General features: G+C 42.8%; 1 protein-coding gene across 1 annotated transcript in view; it reads right to left on the bottom strand.

The window, feature by feature from the left end:
- MYO3A (myosin IIIA) overlaps positions 1-20,331 on the bottom strand; it is a 194,443-nt gene continuing 174,112 nt past the window's right edge. The window contains exons 32-35 of the mRNA XM_060192328.1: positions 12,289-12,395; positions 8,665-8,705; positions 5,836-5,979; positions 1-215 (exon numbers count right to left, since the gene is read on the bottom strand). Of these exons, the coding sequence (XP_060048311.1) occupies positions 101-215; positions 5,836-5,979; positions 8,665-8,705; positions 12,289-12,395 (407 nt within the window). The 3' untranslated portion in view covers positions 1-100. The remainder of the gene's footprint in view (positions 216-5,835; positions 5,980-8,664; positions 8,706-12,288; positions 12,396-20,331) is intronic.

Here is a 20,331-nt window from a genome sequence, read left to right as displayed (position 1 = left end):
ACACACACACACACACACACACACACACACACACACTTTGGCCCCATGCAGCCGGGTTTTCTGGCACACTGGCTGGCAGCGGCGGTTCAGAGGAGGAAGACTACATCAGCTCCACCAGGCGCCGGCGCTGGGAGGTTTTGCGTAGCAGCCGCCGGTAGTCGTAGGGGTTGGCGGTAGGCCCGCTCTCCTGCTCCCTGCTCCAGGCCGCCCAGCACCTGCAGGGACACCCCGTCTGCATAAGCCGCTGCAGCTTCCCCTCTGGCCCACCGGCTCCCGGTCCTCCTCCCTGGGTCCCCCCTCCAGCTCCCACTCAAATCAGGACTCCAAGCCAAAAGCGGGGTCTCAAAACCCCTCCAAGCCCATTAGTGGGAATCTAGTGACTTAGAGGTTAGTAAGGGCTGTTTTGTAATAAATTACAACCAGTAAACAAGCACTGACATTTAAACTTTTGCTTTTTTTTTTTTTTCACAGGGGAAAAAGAAAGAAAAAAGAAAGAAAAAACCCTGGAGATTTTGGTCAAATAGGAGAACTCCAGGTGCCTCAACAGGCAATTATAGTTAAATTATAATTATATATGAACCTGGGAGCTTGGAGCCTCTGGCAAAAAAGTCTTTTTGCATAAACATCACGCTACCTTCCCAGCCCTCATTTTGCATTTTTAGATTGGTCAAATGGTGCTTAAAAAGACCCACCTGCAGGGGGGTCCCTTCACAAGCTTCTATCTTTCTCTTCTCCTGTCTTCCCTTCCTCTCTCAGTTTCTCTCTGTCCTACCCAACAAGAACAACAGCAATAACAATAAAAATGCAAAAAAAAAAAAAAAGACCACTAGGAACAGTGGATTCCTAGTGGAGGCACTGAGCCCCAGTGATCACCCTGGAGGCAAAAAAAAAAAAAAACCTTCATAAAAATAGTAAGGGGCTAGGTGGTCATCATACACCTGGTTCAGAGCATACATTACAGTACGTAAGGATCCAGGTCAAGTGCCTGGTCCCCATCTGCAGAGGGAAAGCTTCATAAGTGAAGCAGTGCTGCAGGTGTTTCCTCCCTCTATTTCTCCTGCCCCTCTCAATCGCTGTTTCTATCCAATAATAAAATAAATAAAAATACTTTCTTTTTATTGTTGTAGTTATTATTGTTGTTGTTACTGATGTTGTTGTTGGATAGGACAGAGAGAAGCAGAGAGAGGAGAAGACAGAGAGGGGGAGAGAAAAATAGATACCTGCAGACCTGCTTCACCACTTGTGAAGCGACTCCCCTGCAGGTGGGGATCCGGGGGCTCAAACCTGGATCCTTAATTGGTCCCTGCACTTTGTGCTACGTGTGCTTAACCTGCTGTGCTACCGCCGGACTCCCCAAATAAAAATGCTTTTAAAAAGTAATAGTAACACTCCCCAGATTCTAACCAACTATGGGAGCTGTAGACCTTTCAGGTTTATGGTTTGTTTTTTGTTCTGTTTCAGCGTTTTTATGAAAAGTGGACTACTAGGACAACTTTCTTGAACCCATGGCCAATGCTCTGGTTGCTGTAGGGTGCCTGGGGAAGTGGGGTGCTCTGAGATTCTTGGAGCATTAATTAAGGACTCCTTGCTGGTGTTCATGCTGACACACAATTATTTATTTATTTATTTATTTATTTTATTTTTTTTTTCCTCCTCCAGGGTTATTGCTAGGATCGGTGCCTGCACCATGAATCCACCGCTCCTGGAGGCCATTTTTTCCCCCCTTTTGTTGCCCTTGTTGTAGCTTCATTGTGGTTATTATTATTGCCCTTGTTGACGCAATTCGTTGTTGGATAGGACAGAGAGAAATGGAGAGAGGAGGGGAAGACAGAGAAGGGGAGAGAAAGATAGACACCTGCAGACCTGCTTCACCGCCTGTGAAGCGACTCCCCTGCAGGTGGGGAGCCGGGGGCTCGAACCGGGATCCATACGCCGCTCCCTGCGCTTTGCACCACATGCGCTTAACCCACAGCGCCACCGCCCGACCCCTTCAATTATTTATTTTTAAGGATTTATCTATTGATTTTTAATCATTGGGAGAAGAGATGGTGAAGCCAGAGCATCACCATGACATCTTTGTTGCTGGGGGTTCAAACTCTGGATCTCGTGCACATGTGAGTCCTATGCTCTGCCCCTGAGCCACTATCACTGAGCTCAAAGAATAGTGTGTGCTAAGAGCTGTGACACCGAAAAACAAAGAAGGCTGGTGGGAAATGAGTGACGGGGTGTGATTTCATTGAGTTTTCATGAGCCATGAACCGTTTCATCACAGCTCATCGGGAAAAGTCTTTCTGATAAGGGGATATAGCAGAAGGAACTTGAAGGAAGAGGAGTGCTTTCTAGATCACCTACATACAGTAAATTTTACTTTATGTACTTATTTATTTACTTTTAAAATTATTTATTTACTTATTGGCTAGAGACAGAAATTGAGAGGGAAGGGGGAGATAAATAGGGAGACAAAGAGACACCTGCAGCTCTGCTTCACCCCACCCTTGCAGGTGGGGAACCATTATCCTTGTGCTTCGTAGTATGTGCGCTTAACTAGGTCAGTCACTGCCCGGCCCCTGTCCTGCTGCCTCCTTTAGAGACAGAAGCATCAGCTTCTACCTCTCAGTGGCATCACTCTTGTTCAGTTTCCTTCTCCTCTTCCAGCCTTGCAATAGTATCTCCCTGACATATGTATCCCACCTCTCTCACTACTGCTCTCAATAGAGACTCTGTCAAGTCGCATCTTAGTGGAAACCTAGGAAACACGACTTCTCTTGTCAGTCTCTAATGCCTTCTCTGGTCACTTGTTACATGCCACTTGCTTTTCTTCTGTTAAAGTCCCTATTACTTTTTAAAAAATATTTTAAAATATATTTTTAAATATTAGATAGAGACAGAAAGAAATTGAGAGGGGAAGGGGATACAGAGAAAGGAAGAGACAGAAAGATACCACTTATGAAGCTTTCCTACTGCATGTGGGGACCAGGCACTTGAACCTAGGACCTTGTGCACTGTAATGTGAGTACTTAACTAGGTGCACCACCTCCTGGCTCCCTATTACTCTTGATTCTGATCCTCAGAATTATTCACAACTTCCTGGGTGAAGTCTGTACTTGTGTGTGTCTATGCCAACAATATATGCATAATATATTATAACAATGCATCACATTATTATGTATAAAATTTTGTATATACACATTATAAAACATCAATTGTCTGACAGTTCATATGTAATCTTTCTTCAATAACATCATTTGCCATAATACTTTAGTTTCAAATTTATTTGATTATTCCAAAATGTCTTAAAATCTTTTTTTTTCTTATCTAAATCCAGGATCCTATCAAAGATTATCTGCTGCATTTTTTTCCCTTTTTAATCTCCTTTCAGTTTAGATTAAAAAAAAAAGAACCCTCTTGGAGTTAGCATGTTCAGTACCGTAATATGAAACTCCCCTCCTCCAATGTAAGTCCCCTGTGTCTGAGGACAGCACCTCAAGTCCCTTTGCATCCACCTATCCTTGTTTGCACACACCTGGTGTGAGGCTTTGCAGAGGGCTTGTGTGTGTGTGTGTGTGTGTGAGTGTGCGCGCGCGCGCGCGCGCGTGCGCGCGCACACACACGTGCACGCCAACAGAGCTGTGGTCATGATCCTGGACTCTAAACTCACAAAGGTCTATACTCAGATTCAGGGTCCATCACTTAGGATTTAAGTGAGCACTCAGAGTCACTAAATGTTGTACACTTAGCCTCCTCAGCTATAAAGTGAGGGCAATAAAGGTAACTGCCTTGAAAGGTTGCTCTGAGGATTAAATGACATAGTGACAGAGCAAGTACCTACCACAAGGCAAACACTTAACCAATGCCACCTTCTGATTCAGCGTACTAAGTATCCATTCATAGTCACCACTGAATAGGAATCAGGCAAGTCAGTGAAAAGCAGGTTAGGCAAGGAGCTTCAGTTCCCCAATTCCGTGTGTGACTTGGGGGCCACTCACTGAACCTTTCTGGCACTTGGGATTTTCCTGCCTCAAACACTGCCATCAGATGTGTAGTTCTTAATCCCAAGTGGGAGAATAGAACACCTCCCTTTGGAGACAAGAGGCAGAAACTGCAGGGGAGATAGATTCTGGAAAAGCAAACACATATGCAAATAGCCACTGCTTCAGGAACACCTCCCTTATGACAAATTTGCTGTTGTAACATTGTATTTAATCTCTACAGTAACAAGGTGAGGCAGTTACTTGGAACTCTTTCTGCAGATGTAGAATCTGAGGCTTAGCAGAGTCAAATCATAAGAGCAAGGTCACTCAACGAAGTGGCAGAATCAGGGTCCAAACCCTAGGCTGCCGCCTCATTCTAACATCTCTTCTCTTAAACACCATGTCTTCCACCATTAAAAAGAAAGAAAGAAAGAAAGAAATAACGAAAGAAAGAAAGAAAGGAAGGAAGGAAGAAAGGCTGGTGAGAAGTCAAAGTGCCCTAGGCTGAGAGGCTGTTCACCTAGGCTTTTGGATAAGTTTTTTTTTTTTTTTTTTAAATTTTTGTATCACCATTTATCTTTGTTCCTATTTCTTAAATACTGCACTATCACCGTATTATATACCTTCAGTTTCAAAGCTTCACAAATGATTTCTGTGAAAAGAAAGTGCCAAGTCGCCAGTAAGTTATAACTGCTTTATGTTAGTTAATGGCAGCCAATGAGAGTGATAAGGTGAGAGATCAGAGCCAAAAACAGACTTTTCTAGATGAATCTTTCGCCCCCCATTTTTTTTTTTTTGGTGGGAGAGTAATGACATCACTGAATCTGAGATACAGGGTAACTGAGAAACCAGTATGTGATAAAAGTATTGGTTAGAGGGAGTCGGGCATTAGAGCAGTGGGTTAAGCGCACATGGCGCAAAGTGCAAGGACTCCCATAAGGATCCAGGTTCGAGCTCCTGGCTCCCCACTTGCAGGGGAGTCACTTCACAGGCAGTGAAGCAGGTCTGCAGGTGTCTATCTTTCTCTACCCCCTCTATCCTCCCCTTCTCTCTCCATTTCTCTCTGTCCTATCCAACAATGATGACAACAATAATAACTACAACAATAAAACAACAAGGGCAACAAAAGGGAATAAATATTAAACAAAATTAAAAAAAAATATATATATATATATCGGTTAGAACTTAAGTCTAACTTTCTGGACATGGGCACCTTGCTTATAACTAGGAAGAGAGTACAATTTATTCTCTAAGATATTTAAAAGGTGTGCACTTGATGACAACACCAAGAAAACAGGCTTGCAAAGATGGGGCTGCTGCATTAGCCTCTCCTATTTGTGCTTTGGCTTCTTCTTCTTCTTCTTCTTCTTTTTTTTTTTTTTTTTTTGCCTCCAGGGTTATTGCTGGAGCTCAGTGCCTGCACTATGAATCCACTGCTCCTGGAGGCCATTTTTCCCCCATTTTGTTGCCCTTGTTGTAGTTGTTATTGTCGTAATAGCTGTTGTTGTTGTTGGATAGGACAGAGAAAAGTCGAGAGAGAAGGGGAAGACAGAGAGGAGGAGAGAAAGATAGACACCTGCAGACCTGCTTTGCTGTCTGTGAAGCAACTCCCCTGCAGGTGGGGAGCTGGGGGCTCAAACTGGGATCCTTCCGCTGGTCCTTATGCTTTGCACCATGTGCACTTAACCTGCTATGCTACCACCCGGCCTCCTGCGCTTTTGCTTCTAAAAAGCATTTCAGTCACAGGATGCAAAGCTCAGTCTGAAGACATAGGCATCAGTCCATACATGAGAGCACAGTGTGTTAGCAATGGGGTAGGGAGTGGGAAACTGAAAACGTCACCTGGACAGGTGTTGCTCATTACCTTGCATCAGCTGGCAAACAGTGATTCTGGAGCTCTCTCTGTTGTCTTCTCACTCTGTAAGCAGGGTTGCATTCCTTTGGTCCAGAATGACTTGGCAAGATTCCCTTATAATAGAAATCTTCCAAATCTAGCAATTTCCCCTGACTGCAAATCGAACACATGGATACACCAGGGTATTAATCTAATTTTTCTATTCAGCCCAAGAGGATACTTTGCTTCTCTTAGAAGCATTTGCTGTATAGTAGGGGCAACACATAACTGATGATAGAGGGCATTCTTGTACTGTGCAAAAGTAGCACATACCATGAGTTAAATAGAACCCCCTTTGCCACTTACCTTTAAGAGAATATTAGAAGCTAGACTATCTTTTTCAGGTTCTGCTGTATTGAATGTGGAACAGAAGTAATTGGGACAGATAGACAGTGATTACAATGGTTCAGGTTGGTGAGTCTATATAAGGGTTCACAAGTGACCTCTGGGCTACTGTGAGAGCAGCTGCCCCTCATGGATGAACACACAGCCTTTTCCAGTCTGGTCAGACATCAGAATGTTAAAGCACACAGTGTTTCATGAGTTTGCTTTACCACGTTTCACAGCAACCTTCTCTGTCATTTGGGATTAATTGGGATTAATTCCTATTCTAGGTTTAAATCCTTGCATAAGACACACACACACACACACACACACACACACACACACACACACACACACACACACACACACACACACACACCCAGGGCTGTGTCCTGAGCTACTTGAATTCTTGGGTCACTCACTGATGGTAGTTCCTGTGATGTTCAGCATGCATAGTCCGATGGGACTTCCCATGAGATGAACAAGTACAGGACTGGGAAACTCCAGGAAAAGATCAGCCTTCTAGAGAAAGGTGCTTGACATTTATTTATTTATTTGCCATTGCAGGACTTCCCACTCTAGGCCAACTTTTACAGATAAGAGAGACCAAGTAACAGAAGGAAAGACACTGCAGTATTGAAGCTTCCGATTGGGCCAGGCTCCAATTGGGTCAAGTGTCTGGGAACACAGGCACCTTCCCAGGTGAGCTATCTCATGGGCCCAAGAAAGGTGTTTCTAAAGCTACCGAATCTAGTTGATAAATGAACTCTGTATAAATAAACAGTTCATAAATCAGGGACTCTGTGTCCTCTCCTTCTCGGCAGCAAAACCTTCATTTGTTATTGGGCTGTTGGAAAAGTCATGATGCATTTTTGCATAGAAAACATGTCAGGACTTCTCCAACAACCCAATATAGGAAGTGTCCAGAAGTCAACTGACTGAAGTAATCATACAATATGAAGATATTGAGGGCCGGCTGGTGGTACACCTGGTTAAGTGCATACATTACTGTGGGCAAGGAGTCCAGTTAGAGCTCCTGATCTCCACCTGAATGGGGGAGCTTCAGGAGCGGTGAAGCAAGTGTCTCTTTGTCTCTTTCCCTCTCTACCTTCTCCTCCCCTCTCCATTTCTCTCTGTTATATCAAATAAAGACAAGGAAAAAAAAAAGGGAGAAAGTTTCTGCCAGGAGTAGTGGATTCATCATGCAGGCATCAAGTCCCAGCAATAATCCTGGTGGAAATATTATTATTATTATTATTACTATTGCTGGGAAGAAATATAGGAAAAGGGGGAGAGAGTGAATTTAAGTCTGTCAGACCTCAGGGGACAAACCTTATCTTGCTACTTTCCCCATATTTGGGAGTTACTCTCTTCCCTGATCCAGCTTTCTAGTCCTTTTTTCAACTATGACACTATCTCCCCAGATAATACCTTGGGTCCACCTGCATGTTAGATGTCAGGTTCAGGCAAAAACTAGTAAAGTCATGGGTGCCTTGGAATATACCTAAAATAGATCTACTAGTTTTTTTTTCCAAAATGGAGACTCCCAAATCTTCTTCTGCTATATTCTTGCCTTTAGGTACATGATTAATCAACAATTTGTTCTGCTTTATATCTTAATGCTTTCTCAGCTACCAGGCTTCAGATGCTACCATGATGCCAACCTGACCTCCCTGGGCAGACAACCCCACCAATGTGTCTTGGAGCTCTACCTTTCCAGATCCCTGCCCCACTAGGGAAAGAGAGACAGGCTGGGAGTATGGATCAACCTGCCAATGCCCATGTTCAGCAGGGAAGCAATTACAGAAGCCAGACTTTCCTCATTCTGCATCCCATAATGACCCTGGGTCCGTATTCCCAGAGGGATAAAGAATAGGAAAGCTATCAGGGGAGAGGGGGGTTACAGAGTTTTGGTGGTGGGAATTGTGTGGAATTGTACCCCTCTTATTATAGGGTCTTGTCGATATTCCCATTTTATAAATAAAAATTAAAAAAAGAATATATAAACAAACAGAAAAAGAAATTATAAAGATGTGAGATTCAGCATGTGTTGATGGCCAAAACACACACACACACACACACACACACACACACACACACACACACACACACACACACACATACACACACAAAGATATTTGAGGAAAAAAAGTTCATAAACAATCTAATCAACTTGTTCAGTCAGATCCATACCAATGCAGCAAGGCAAATACACTGTATACTGAAACAGTACAATTCATTCAAAAGCTATCTGAATTCTTGGTATATACCTCTCAATATATCTCCTGCTAGAGGCAAAATCTTATAAATATATGTGGACCTCATATTTATAGCATGAGCATTCTGAGAGCATACCATTTTCTAGCCTAGCCACAAAATAGGTGTTTTTTTTTTTTTCTTCTATCATGAACACATGAATTTCTATTTGCCTTGACAAATAAGATGACCTGATACAAGTCTGGAAATAATAATTACCCATCTTTCCTTGATCTTCGCTTTTCTTCTTGGACTGACTTCTAAAAGAGAAAAGAAAAACAATTTAAAAATTCACACAGAATTTAGATCTCCAGCATGAATTTCACTTATATACCATGACATTCTTAACATCAACCTTTACTTGTAAAAGGATAATTCAGAAATAAGCAAGCAAGATCAATATTTTTAGTCTGAAGAACTGAAATTGAGTCAAATCTTACTAGTTATAAATTTGTGCCCTCCCTCCCTCCCTTTTTTTTTTTTTTAACCAGTCCTGGACTGAAATAAATCTTCTGTACTTCATATAAAAAAAGTTGACTACACAGGGACCAGTAAGCACAAGAAGCTAATGTCGGGATTTTTGAAAAGTCCTCCTCTTCAACAAATGAAGCTGCAATTCAGATAAACTGCATAGCTGTTGTGCCACTCGGAATTCCTGTCGTCCTTGTCTGCGGGTGAACAAGATGCCTCAATGTGAGAGAATGCGCAACAGCCCTCACAAGAGTGACAGTGTGACTCCATCAGTCTGTCAGGAGGCACACAGGAGCAGCATAGAAGAGGCTTCATAACTGAGAACTTTAGGTGCCAAGCCACATACTAGACTCAGTCAGTATAAAAATTATTGGGTCGGGAGTCGGGCAGTAGCGCAGCAGATTAAGTGCAGGTGGCGCAAAGCGCAAGGACCGGAGTAAGGATCAAGGTTTGAGCCCCCGGCTCACCACCTGCAGGGGAGTCGCTTCACAGGTGGTGAAGCAGGTCTGCAGGTGTCTGTCTTTCTCTCCTCCTCTCTGTCTTCCTCTCCGCTCTCCATTTCTCTCTGTCCTATCCAACAACAACAGCAACAACAACAACAACAACAATAACAACAACAATGATAAACAACAAGGGTAACAAAAGGGAATAAATAAATAAAATAAATATTAAAAATAATTTCGTCTATTTGAATCAATGCTTCAGTCTGAATGCTAACAAAATGGTTTATCATTTTGCTTTACATTACATTATTTTTTTTCCCCTTCCGGGGTTATCACTGGGGCTTGGTGCTGGCACTACGAATCTATTGCTCCTGTTACTCGCCCCCTTTTTCCTTTTATTAGATAGGACATAGAGAAATTAAGAGAGGAGGGCAGAGATTGAGAAGGAGAGACAAAGACACCAGCAGACCGTCTTCACCGCTCATGAAATGTCCCCCCTGTAGGTGGGGAGTGGGGGCTTGAAGCTGCATCTTTGCACGGGTCCCTGTGCTTTGTGCTATGTGTGCTTAACCGGGAGCGCCACTGCCAGGCCCCTTTATATTACATTACACAGCACATTAGGGAGGTGCCTTGCTGTGTGTTCAGTAGATATATTGAGCTCATATATTCATGTTTTTCAGGTTGCAAGAACAAATGCTACAGTTACCTTGAGCAAATTGAAGATATGACTGTGGAAGCCCTAGTACAGATATCAAGATGATTGGCACCATAACAGTGCAAGACAATAGAAACAGCAGTGAATAAAAGATTGTAAAAATCGAAGGGTTATGCCTAATGCATTTTTTAAAATACTTATTTATTCCCTTTTGTTGCCCTTGTTTTATTGTTGTAGTTATTATTGTTGTCGTCATTGTTGGATAGGACCGAGAGAAATGGAGAGAGGAGGGGAAGACAGAGATGGGGAGAGAAAGACACCTACAGACCTGCTTCACCGCCTGTGAAGCGACTTCCTTGCAGGTGGGAAGCCAGGGGCTCGAACTAGAATCCTTTAGCAGGTCCTGTACTTTGCGCTGTGTGCACTTAACCCGCTGCACTACTGCCCGGCTCTCGCCTAATGCATTCTTAAATAGGCTGCCATTTATAATATACTACAACAGTGGATGAGTCAAATAGTTGATAGGTTCCTTAATTCCAGTTGGTTGGTAGGTTAGTGGATGGATGGGGTAGAAGTGAATGCTTCAGTGCATCTGGTCTGGGAGTAGACCACACCAGAAATAACAATTGTAAGGGGCAGGACACCAATTACATTCCTGTCCTCCTTCCCACTCCTGATCCAGTGCCCGAGGCCAGGAGGTACTTACAAATCATTACTTTACCAGCATGGGCACAACGGCCCCTGGCAGTCCAGTTAATGATCCCGGGGACCAAGGCGGTGGTTTCTTGTGGTTGTTTTATTATGACAGAGGTCCTGCCTCCAGGATCTGTTATCTATAAAGAGGCCTTTCTCATTCTTGGGGACAATTCTCTAGAATATGAAATTACGCTTATATGATTACAAATCACCAACTTGAAATTTTTGTTAGTATTATCGCAGGAGCTTCACTGCTCTGGGCTGACTAGTTTTCTTTTTTCTTTTATCAGGTGTGGGGGGATGGAGGGCAAGAGTCCTAGTCATGAGTGACTGATACAATGACAGAATATTTCATTTGTTAAACTGAGCGCAGCGACAGATTAGTAGCTGGGGTGGAAGGGTTCCTATGGGGACCATAGGCATCCACTCCCTGATCTTCTGGCTCTAAGTGAATAGCATTCTTCTTTACTTAAGAGCCCTCATCTCACCATTTCTCATACTAGAGAAATGGTGGGAATGGTTTCTCTTATTGAAGCCAACTCAACTGGCATTCCAGTTGCAATTCATAAAGGTTCTCAAGTATCACTGAGCCATTAAGCTCAGGGTCAATAGGGAATGTTTGGTCATATCTAATCCTGTACTTGGCTGCTTTTTTATTCAACTTCATAAACAAATGAAACAAATGTCAGATGATTTCTTTCTTTTTTTTGAGCATTATGGGGAAAATCAATAACCTTTATTAATCTGTATCAAATATTTGTTTATTTGATGCAGTTATGGGGAGTGAACTCAGAACCTCATTCTCTGTACTGCTGAGACGGTTCCTTGGCACAATTTTTAATTCTTTACACACATACAGGAAGGAGGACAGGTATGTAGTTGGTGTCCTTACAATTGTTATTTCCTGTGGGTCTACTCCTAGAGAAATAGATAGGTAGATAGATAGGTAGATAGATAGATAGATAGATAGATAGATAGACAGGTTGAAAGAGAGGAAGAAGGAAGAGGAGGAGGAGAGGAGAAGCAAGGGAAAGATAATAGACACAGAGAAGAGAGACACCACAGCACAGCTCCATTCACGAAACTCACACAGAGTCAGGGCTCCAGTCCAGGGTTTCAAGCATAGTTTAGGTCAATGGCATGTCTACTTGGGTCACACTGAATCGAAAAACTCCCTGACCTCATGAAACCACATCAATCACACCTGAGCATGATAGGGAAGTACAGACTTCTTGGGTAGGCTATAGGAAGAGTTCTTTGCGGATTTGGGAGGTGTCAGAAAGACTTCTTCAAGAATAAGACATCTCAGCCAGGGCAATTTAACCAAACATGGTGAGAGAGCACCTGTTAGGAAGAACTTCTCTTTCTGGAATGATCAATGAACCAGAAAGATAGTGCTGGAAAACACGGCAGTCCCAGCACTGTGGGAGAGTTGTGGATGGTGAGGAAGGAAAGGAGGAGCCTGGCTTCCAGACACTCAGCTTGGGGAGGGACCAAGGGGCAGCTCCATTTTCACAAGCCCCATGTGGTCACATTGCTCTCTTGCTGTTAGTGGATTCTAGAAACATAGCGACTTACATGCAGTAGATAGTAGTATGTGGAGTCTTCAGGGTTGTTTAATGTTTTAGGTTTCCGGGGCCGTCTTGGGGGTCTCAGTATTTTTGGCTCTTCTCCTCTGGAGATACCTACAAGGAAGGCGACTGTGTACGGATATTCAATGACAGAGACTATTCTCAAGCTGCGTTTTCCCTTGGACATAAATGAGAAGTCATATGCACACAACGGGGATGAAGTCTGGGAGAAAGAAGAAATGACATCCCTCTCCTTGCCCCAACCAACTCCTAGCCCATTCCTTAGTGTGCAATTCTGATGCCCTGGTGATTCAGGGCTTTGAGAGCCAAGGGCAAGGAAAGAAGCAAAAGGCAGGCAACTTGTGGTTTGGCTGTATGAAACAGGCTAGAGTGGTAGTGTGAGAAGAGGAGGCAAAGCTTCCAGAAAAATCTTTCAAGAAGGTTGTCTTTCCTCTTTTTCTTTTCTTTTCTCCCCCCCCCCTTTTTGCCAGTAAAATCTCTTTAGTCATCTGTATTCCACTTTTTTTTTCTTTATTGGGGGGATTAATGGTTTACAGTTGACAGTAAAATACAGGAGTTGGCACATGTGTAACATTTCTTAGTTTTCCATATAACAATCTTTTTAAAAAAATATCTTTTTATTTATTGGATAGAGTCAGCCAGAAGTAGTGAGGCTAGGGGAGACAGAGAGGGAGAGAGACAAAGAGACACCTGCAGCACTATTTCACCACTTGCAAAGCATTCCCCCTGCAGGTGGGGACCAGGGGCTCGAACCTGGGTCCTTGAGCACTGTAACATGTGCGCTCAACCAGGTGCGTGACCACCCGGACTCTCCATATAACAAGCTAACCCCCCACCTAGATCCTTCTCCACTATCATGTTCCAGGACCTTAACAGCATGACCCCCCCCATCCTTTACTTTGGTGCAATACACTAAATTCTACTCCAACTTCTGCTTTGTGTTTCCCTTTCTGTTTTTATTTTTCAAACTGTCTATGAGTAGTATCACCCCATATTCATCCTTTTCATCATTCATCCTCATTCTGCTTATGTCACTTAACATGATTCCTTCAAGCTCCATCCAAGATGAGGTGAAGAAGGTGAATTTACCATTCTTAATAGCAGAGTAATATTCCATTGTGTATATAGACCACAGCTTTCTCAGCCATGCATCTGTCACTGGAAATGTGGTTTTTTTTTTTTTTTTTTTTTTTTGCTTCTAGGTTTTGGCTATTACTAATTGTGCTGCTGTGAACATAGGTAGACACACATCTTTTTGCATGGGTGTGTTTGGTTCCTTAGGATATGTCCTCAGGAGAGGAATTGCTGGGTCATAGGGTGGGTCCATTTCTAGCCTTCTAAGAGTCTTCTAGACTCTTAACAGGATTTTAAGGTCACCAAGTAAAAACTAGATTTCCTTCCTTAAAGATTACTTTATAACTAGAAAGTTTTACTTCTCCAATTTATTTTTTTTAGTGTTTCTTTTCCCTCTCATATCAAAGCTAAATGTCTCCTAAATTCAGGCTAGTTACTGTCAAATCAAATCAGGAGATAAACTGAGACAAGCTAAAAATGGTAAAAAAAAAAAAAATTAAAAAAAAAAAAAAGAAAAAAGGAAGTTAAGCACAGGTGGTGCAAAGCTCAAGGACTGGAGTAAGGATCCCGGTTCAAGCCCCTGGCTCCCCACCTGCAGGAGAGTCGCTTCACAGGTAGTGAAGCAGGTCTGCAGGTGTCTCTCTTTCTCTCGCCCTCTCTGTCTTCCCCTCCTCTCTCCATTTCTCTCTGTCCTATCTAACAACAACAACAACAATAACTACAACAATTATAAACAAGGGCAACAAAAGGGAAAAATAAATATTTTTTTTAAAAAAAGAACTGAGTTTATTTGCCATTCACTGAGGCTGTGCTGCGCAGAAGACACACACACACACACACATACTAGCACATTGTAGCAAGTTATGGGGGGAGATTGCAGTTATGGACGGGGAAGTGGGGAGAGTGTAAAGCCTGCTACAATAAAAGTAAAAGAAAACCAGTCTTGAAAATGCCCCAGAGCAGACAAAATCTGCCCAGTCATTCAGACAAAGTTTAACTGCATCTACTTCCTGAGCCCCTGGATTCAGGTCATCTCTGGTTTATGCCTCCAATAGCAGCTTTCTGTTAAGTCACATGTTTATGGGAAATCAGGTTCTCAGTTCTGAAGTTTGGCTTTCCTGAAAGCATCTGCGTACCTTTCCCATTTTATGGCTTCTGGTTCCATTTTAGATTGAGAGCCTTTCTCTTTAAGCCTAGGCTCTTCTGATTTTACTGCCCACTTCTCCTGTCCATCCCCCTAAGGAATGAACAATTTCCCTGATGAGTCCTGTTTTCTTAGTGGAGTCACAACATGCCATGCCTACGGCTGTATCTCTGCTTAATTCTCACAGAAGAGCTTTTGCAGCTCCACTAGTATCTCAGGCCTGCTCCCATGCCCGTCTCAATCCCACCTCCTCTGTGAAGCTCTCAGCGGCCGGCCGTTCAGTGATTTCTCTCGCTCAAGGTTGCACACATTGAGTGAAACTTGTGGTCTGAATCATGCCCCCTCCAAATCTATATGTGAAAGTCCTACTTCCCAATGCCTCTGAGGACCCTAGAATAGGACTCTACTTGGAGAAAGGCTTTCTAAAGTGAGATCAGGATGCAGACATAGTAGGAAGACCGTGAGAAGGGAGGGAGAAGACGGCCATCTAGAAAACCAAGGAGAAAGTCTTCAAAAGAATCCAACTTTGTCAGCACCTTGGCCTTAACCTTCTAGCCTTCAGAACTCTGAGGAAACAAGTTCCTGTTGGTTAAGGCACTCTGGTGAGTGTGTTATGGCACTCCTAGGAGAATATAACACCGAACATAATTTCAGGCTTTAGGTGACTTACTTTTACTGGCTTTTTATTTTTTTATTTTTTTTTTTTACAGGAAACCATATCTACATAGGTTCAGATGCTTTCCTGTGTGTTTTTTTAAAGTGGCTGTTTGTACATGTTTGTTTGAAGATGCTAGTAAGAGGTTCTGTTAATTTCATTTTTTAAAAATATTTTTTAATATTTATTTATTCCCTTTTGTTGCCCTTGTTGTAGTTATTATTGATGCCATTGTTGTTGGATAGGGCAGAGAGAAATGGAGAGAGGAGGGGAAGACAGAGTGGGGGAGAGAAAGATAGACACCTGTAGACCTGTTTCACCACTTGTGAAGTGACTCCCCTTGTAGGTGGGGAGCCGGGGGCTCGAACCAGGATCCTTACGCTAGTCCTTGGCTTTGTGCCATGTGCACTTAACCCGCTGTGCTACCGCCCGACTCCCATTAATTTCATTTTAAGGATGAATATGCACAGCCATCACTCAAATACACTTTTGTTAACTAGATCACTAGTGTCGGCAGATACGTAGATGAATTTCTGATGCTTTAAAGTAATGGAAACAGGGGACTGGCTGTTGGTGCACTTGGCAGAGAGCTCAAGGACCTGGGTTCAAGTGCTTGGTCCCTACCTGCAGGGGTAGGGGGAAAGCTTCACAAATGGTGAAGCAGTGCTGCAGGTGTCTATCTCTCTCCCCCTCTCCCTTGCCTTTCCCTTTCAATTTCTGTCTCTACCCAAAGTAAGTAGCTACAGAAATAAAATGTTTAAAAAAGAGAAATGGAAATAGAGCCAGCGAAACAGCTCACTTGAGTAGCGTACTGCTTTGCCAGGAGCCCAGCCTCCAGTACTTGGAAGGAAGCTTCGGTGCTGTAGTCTCTTTCACTTTACCTTTGCTGACTCTAGTTTAAAAAAAGCACAATGAAATATTAATACATGGAAATAAAAGGCTCAAAGACTCCTGAAAGAAAAACTAGAGACTTCACAAATAGTCAAGGGTCACAAATATTTTAACCAAAATGCACAGGGGATTAAAAAAAGGGGGCGGGGGAGTCAGGCGGTAGTAGCAGGTCAAGTGCACATGGCGCAAAGCGCAAGGACCAGCATAAAGATCCCAGTTCGAGCCCCCAGCTCCCCACCTACAGGGAGAGTCGCTTCACAAGTGGTGAAGCAGGTCTACAGGTATCTATCTTTCTCTCCCCCTCTCTGTCTTCCCCTACTCCTCCCTCCATTTCTCTCTGTCCTATCCAATAATGACATCAATAACTATAACAATAAAACAACAAGGGCAACCAAAGGGAAAATAAATAAATAAATATTAAAAAAAAAAGACAAAGCTATCTGACTCAAACAACTGTAGCCAGGGGTTGCTCCACAGAGCAAATTTCTTGCCTGCACGAGTCCCCAAGTTCCATTACCTGGGATGGTAGGTTCCATAACCTATGACAGATTTGCTTTGCTCTCTCCTGCTGTCACACATAAATAAACCCATCCATCTTTATTTAAAGATTTATTTATTTTTTCTCAGAGAGATAATGAGAAAGGAGGGGGAAAAGTGAGAGAGAGAGAGAGAGAGAGAAAAGCACTGCTCAGCTCTGGCATAAGGTCGTGCTGGAGCTAAACCTCTGGCTTCTGGAGCCTCAGTCAGGCAAGCTCTGTGCTCTGACAGGTTGAGCTATCTCTCTGGTGCAATAAAGTAATCTTTTAAACATAGATGAAAACCTTAGTATTTACCAAAGTCAAAAGACACATAACAGATTTGGACAACAATCTACGACACAGGTAACAGATAACAGGCTGGTATGTCTAATGCAGAAGGGTGATTGCAAATGACTACAGACACACAGGTCAACAGAGGAGTAGACAAAAGAGATCAGTAGGAAATTCACTGTGAACAAATCCCCAAAGCCAGTAAAACACCTGACCTAGCTGACAGACAAGGGCATATGGCTTATACTTCCGGTTACACTAAATAACAAGGAAATGCCCTTTTACTCCAGAAAAATTAGCAAAAATTAAAAAGGATAACACTGTTGCACAGAATGTCAGCAAAAGTGTATTCTTACAAGGAAGTAAAGAAAATGCCCACTGGGCGTCGGGCTGTAGCGAAGCGGGTTAAGCGCAGGTGGCGCAAAGCACAAGGACAGGCATAAGGATCCCGGTTCGAACCCCGGCTCCCCACCTGCAGGGGAGTCGCTTCACAGGCGGTGAAGCAGGTCTGCAGGTGTCTATCTTTCTCTCCTCCTCTCTCCATTTCTCTCTGTCCTATCCAACAACGACAACAACAATAATAGCTACAACAATAAAACAACAAGGGCAACAAAAGGGAATAAATAAATAAAAATAAATATTAAGAAAATTAAAAAAAATTAAAAAAAAAAGAAAATGCCCACTGTTAGGGTCTTTTAGAAAGACAATCCATCAAAGCTAAAAATACCTTCTAGGGATGGGAAGTGGTGCACCTAGCTACAGGGTGCAAGGACCCAGGTTCAAGCCCCCACCATCCCTGGCTGTAGGGGTGGAGGTGCTTCATGAGTGGCAAAGCAGTGTTGCAGTTGTCTCTCTTACCTCTCCCTCTCTCGTCTCTCCTTCCCTTTTAATTTTTCTACCTCTCTATCCAAAATAAATTTTAAAACACTGAAGTAAATAAATAAACAGATAAACAAATCTACCTTTCAACTGACTAATCTTGTGCCTGGGCACTGTTGCCAGAAAAGTGAAACCCAGTATGCAAGGAAATTTTCAAAGACACTTATTGCAACATGGTTCATAGTGGCAGAAAATAGAAACAAAGAGAGTATGTATTCACACAGAAAATGTTACAGAGCCATGAAGAAGAATAAATGATAGCTATACTAGTTGACCTATAGGGATTTTGGTTAAGATACTGAAAGAGAAATGTTAAGATGTAAACATTTATACTATGATCCTAGTTGTATAAACACTGATAAAATCCCTATATATGTGTGTATGAATCAAATCTGCAAAAGCTATCAAATTATGTATTATTTATAAGGAAGATTCTCTTATAGGGACAATAATGTAGATCAGAGAGAGAGAATGGGGGCAGGGATAGGGATATGGAAAAAGAAGAGACAATGAAATAATAGTGCATTCGAATCCTGGAATATATTTAGAGCTTTATGTAAAGTAGCCATGAAGGTGTGTGTGGTATAGAGATAAAAAAAATCAGCATCTGTTGAATTTTTGGAATTTCTGATTACTTTTGTCTATTGAATCTGTTTCAGTGTTAATTCATTGTTTGTTTCATCACCAGAATAACCTGAAACAAAGGGCTGGATATTCTTAAAGGGTGATTCACTTAAGATACTTCTGTGTGGCGTTGGCTGGTGGCTCACCCAGTAAAGCAAACATGTTACCATGTTTGAGGACTTAGTTTCAAGTCCCAGTCCTCTGCCTACAGGGGAGGGGAGGGGTGGGGGGAGGGGTGGCAGGGGGAGCTTTACAGGTGGTAGAACAGTACTGCATGTGTTTCTCCTTCTCTCTGTCTCTCTTCCCCTCTTTCACCCTCTACCAAAAATTAGAAAAAGGTGTGTGTGTGTGTGTGTGTGTGTGTGTGTGTGTGTGTGTGTGTGTGTGTAGGGCAGAAATGGCAAATCAGAACAGTAGAGTGATGCAGGTTCTATGTCCTGGCAATGATTCTAGAGGGAAAAAGAAGAACAAAAGTACTGCCAAGCAGAGCCGGCAGACGGCAAATGAGTATTACTGAAAGCTTTACTCAACAGAGTTTGACTGCTCAGGTTAAGTTTCCCCAGACTATTTTGCAGTTTTGAAGTGCAAACTTCCTATGAGCTAGTCAGCAGGCAGATATTTCAGAGAGCCAAAGCTTATTCTGCCCTCTAAATTCTTGTTCCTTTGGGGGAGAACAAATGCTGTCTGCTAGCGTCATTCTAACCCCTTAATTACAAAAGTGACATAAACATTTATAATCACAAATTATCAGCGGCATATCAGTGTTGGCAGTAGCAAAATTAGGTTTGTGACTACTCTGTGTGTGATGGGCATGATAAATAACAGTTTATAAAGGTTACTGCCATATTTAGTAGTCAGAAGGGGAACTATTTATTTGTGCTTTGTTGGGGCAATAGTTTCCATCCAGTGTCTTAGTTTATCAGAAATGCACATTGAAACAAGAACGATTAGACGGACATCTCAACATTTTACACTCAGGAGATAGATTTCAAACTCACTGCCCGTATTTGCTTTAGAAAATTAAACTTCACTCTTCTCATTTTGTGATGATGACACGGTTTTTCGTGCATTTACACTCAGTCAAATCTGCATGGGCATCATCTGCCTGAATCAAGATAATATCAGGACAGAAATATGCTAGATGGTACTGCAATTTCTTCTTTAAGAAAGCCAACAATTTTGTTGCTGGAAATTTCCACTTATTCTTGAGAGCTGTGACCTTCGAGCAAATCTAGTGACCTAGAGGAGATCCAGAAGGCAGGAATATTCACTGCAGCCTTTAAAGACTGAGTTCTCCCTAGGCCCGGCTGAAATCTTGCCTTCCAGAAGCTACTGTTCCCTTCTTTCACCTCATCTGCCCTGAGCCTGACTGGCTACTCTTACAGATGGCTGGTTCTTAGCATTTGGGGTGGGGGTGGTGGCAGTTCATGTCTCTCCGGCTGTCTTCTGTCTTGTCTTCTTGACTCATTCTGAGCTCTGTGGAGTTGTTTGCATTACCTGGTGTTGCCTGGACTGGCTTGCTCTAGTCTACATTGTAACAGACTGTGGTTCTCCCACTCTGAGTGTCCATTCCACTTCTACCATACCTGGATGTTCCGTAGGGCTGAGTCATATACACAGGCTTCCTCTGTAGCTTTCTCATTAGGCAGCTACCAGTCTCCCGCCCCATTTCAAACTGCTCAGATAATTCCCCTGCCCCTCCCCAGAATTAATTCCTTCCCTTCTAACAATGAAACATGGATGCCCTAGAGTCAACCTGTACTCCACAAGCATTAAGCTTCTCACTCTCTGATTTGTACTCATAACCAGAACTTTGAAAACCGAGTTTTAATGTCCTCATTAATACTTTTAGGCCTCCTCTAGTCATAGCAGGAACACAGGAGAATAAATACAGCTAGCCCAGGGCAGTGAGACAATGGAGGACGGGTTTGTTTCGTGTCCATTTCCACGGGG

This window comes from Erinaceus europaeus, chromosome 6, assembly GCF_950295315.1.
Source record: "Erinaceus europaeus chromosome 6, mEriEur2.1, whole genome shotgun sequence".
Taxonomy (NCBI): domain Eukaryota; kingdom Metazoa; phylum Chordata; class Mammalia; order Eulipotyphla; family Erinaceidae; genus Erinaceus; species Erinaceus europaeus.
Note: the sequence above shows the minus strand (reverse complement) of the source record. Positions and strands in the feature narration are given on the sequence as shown.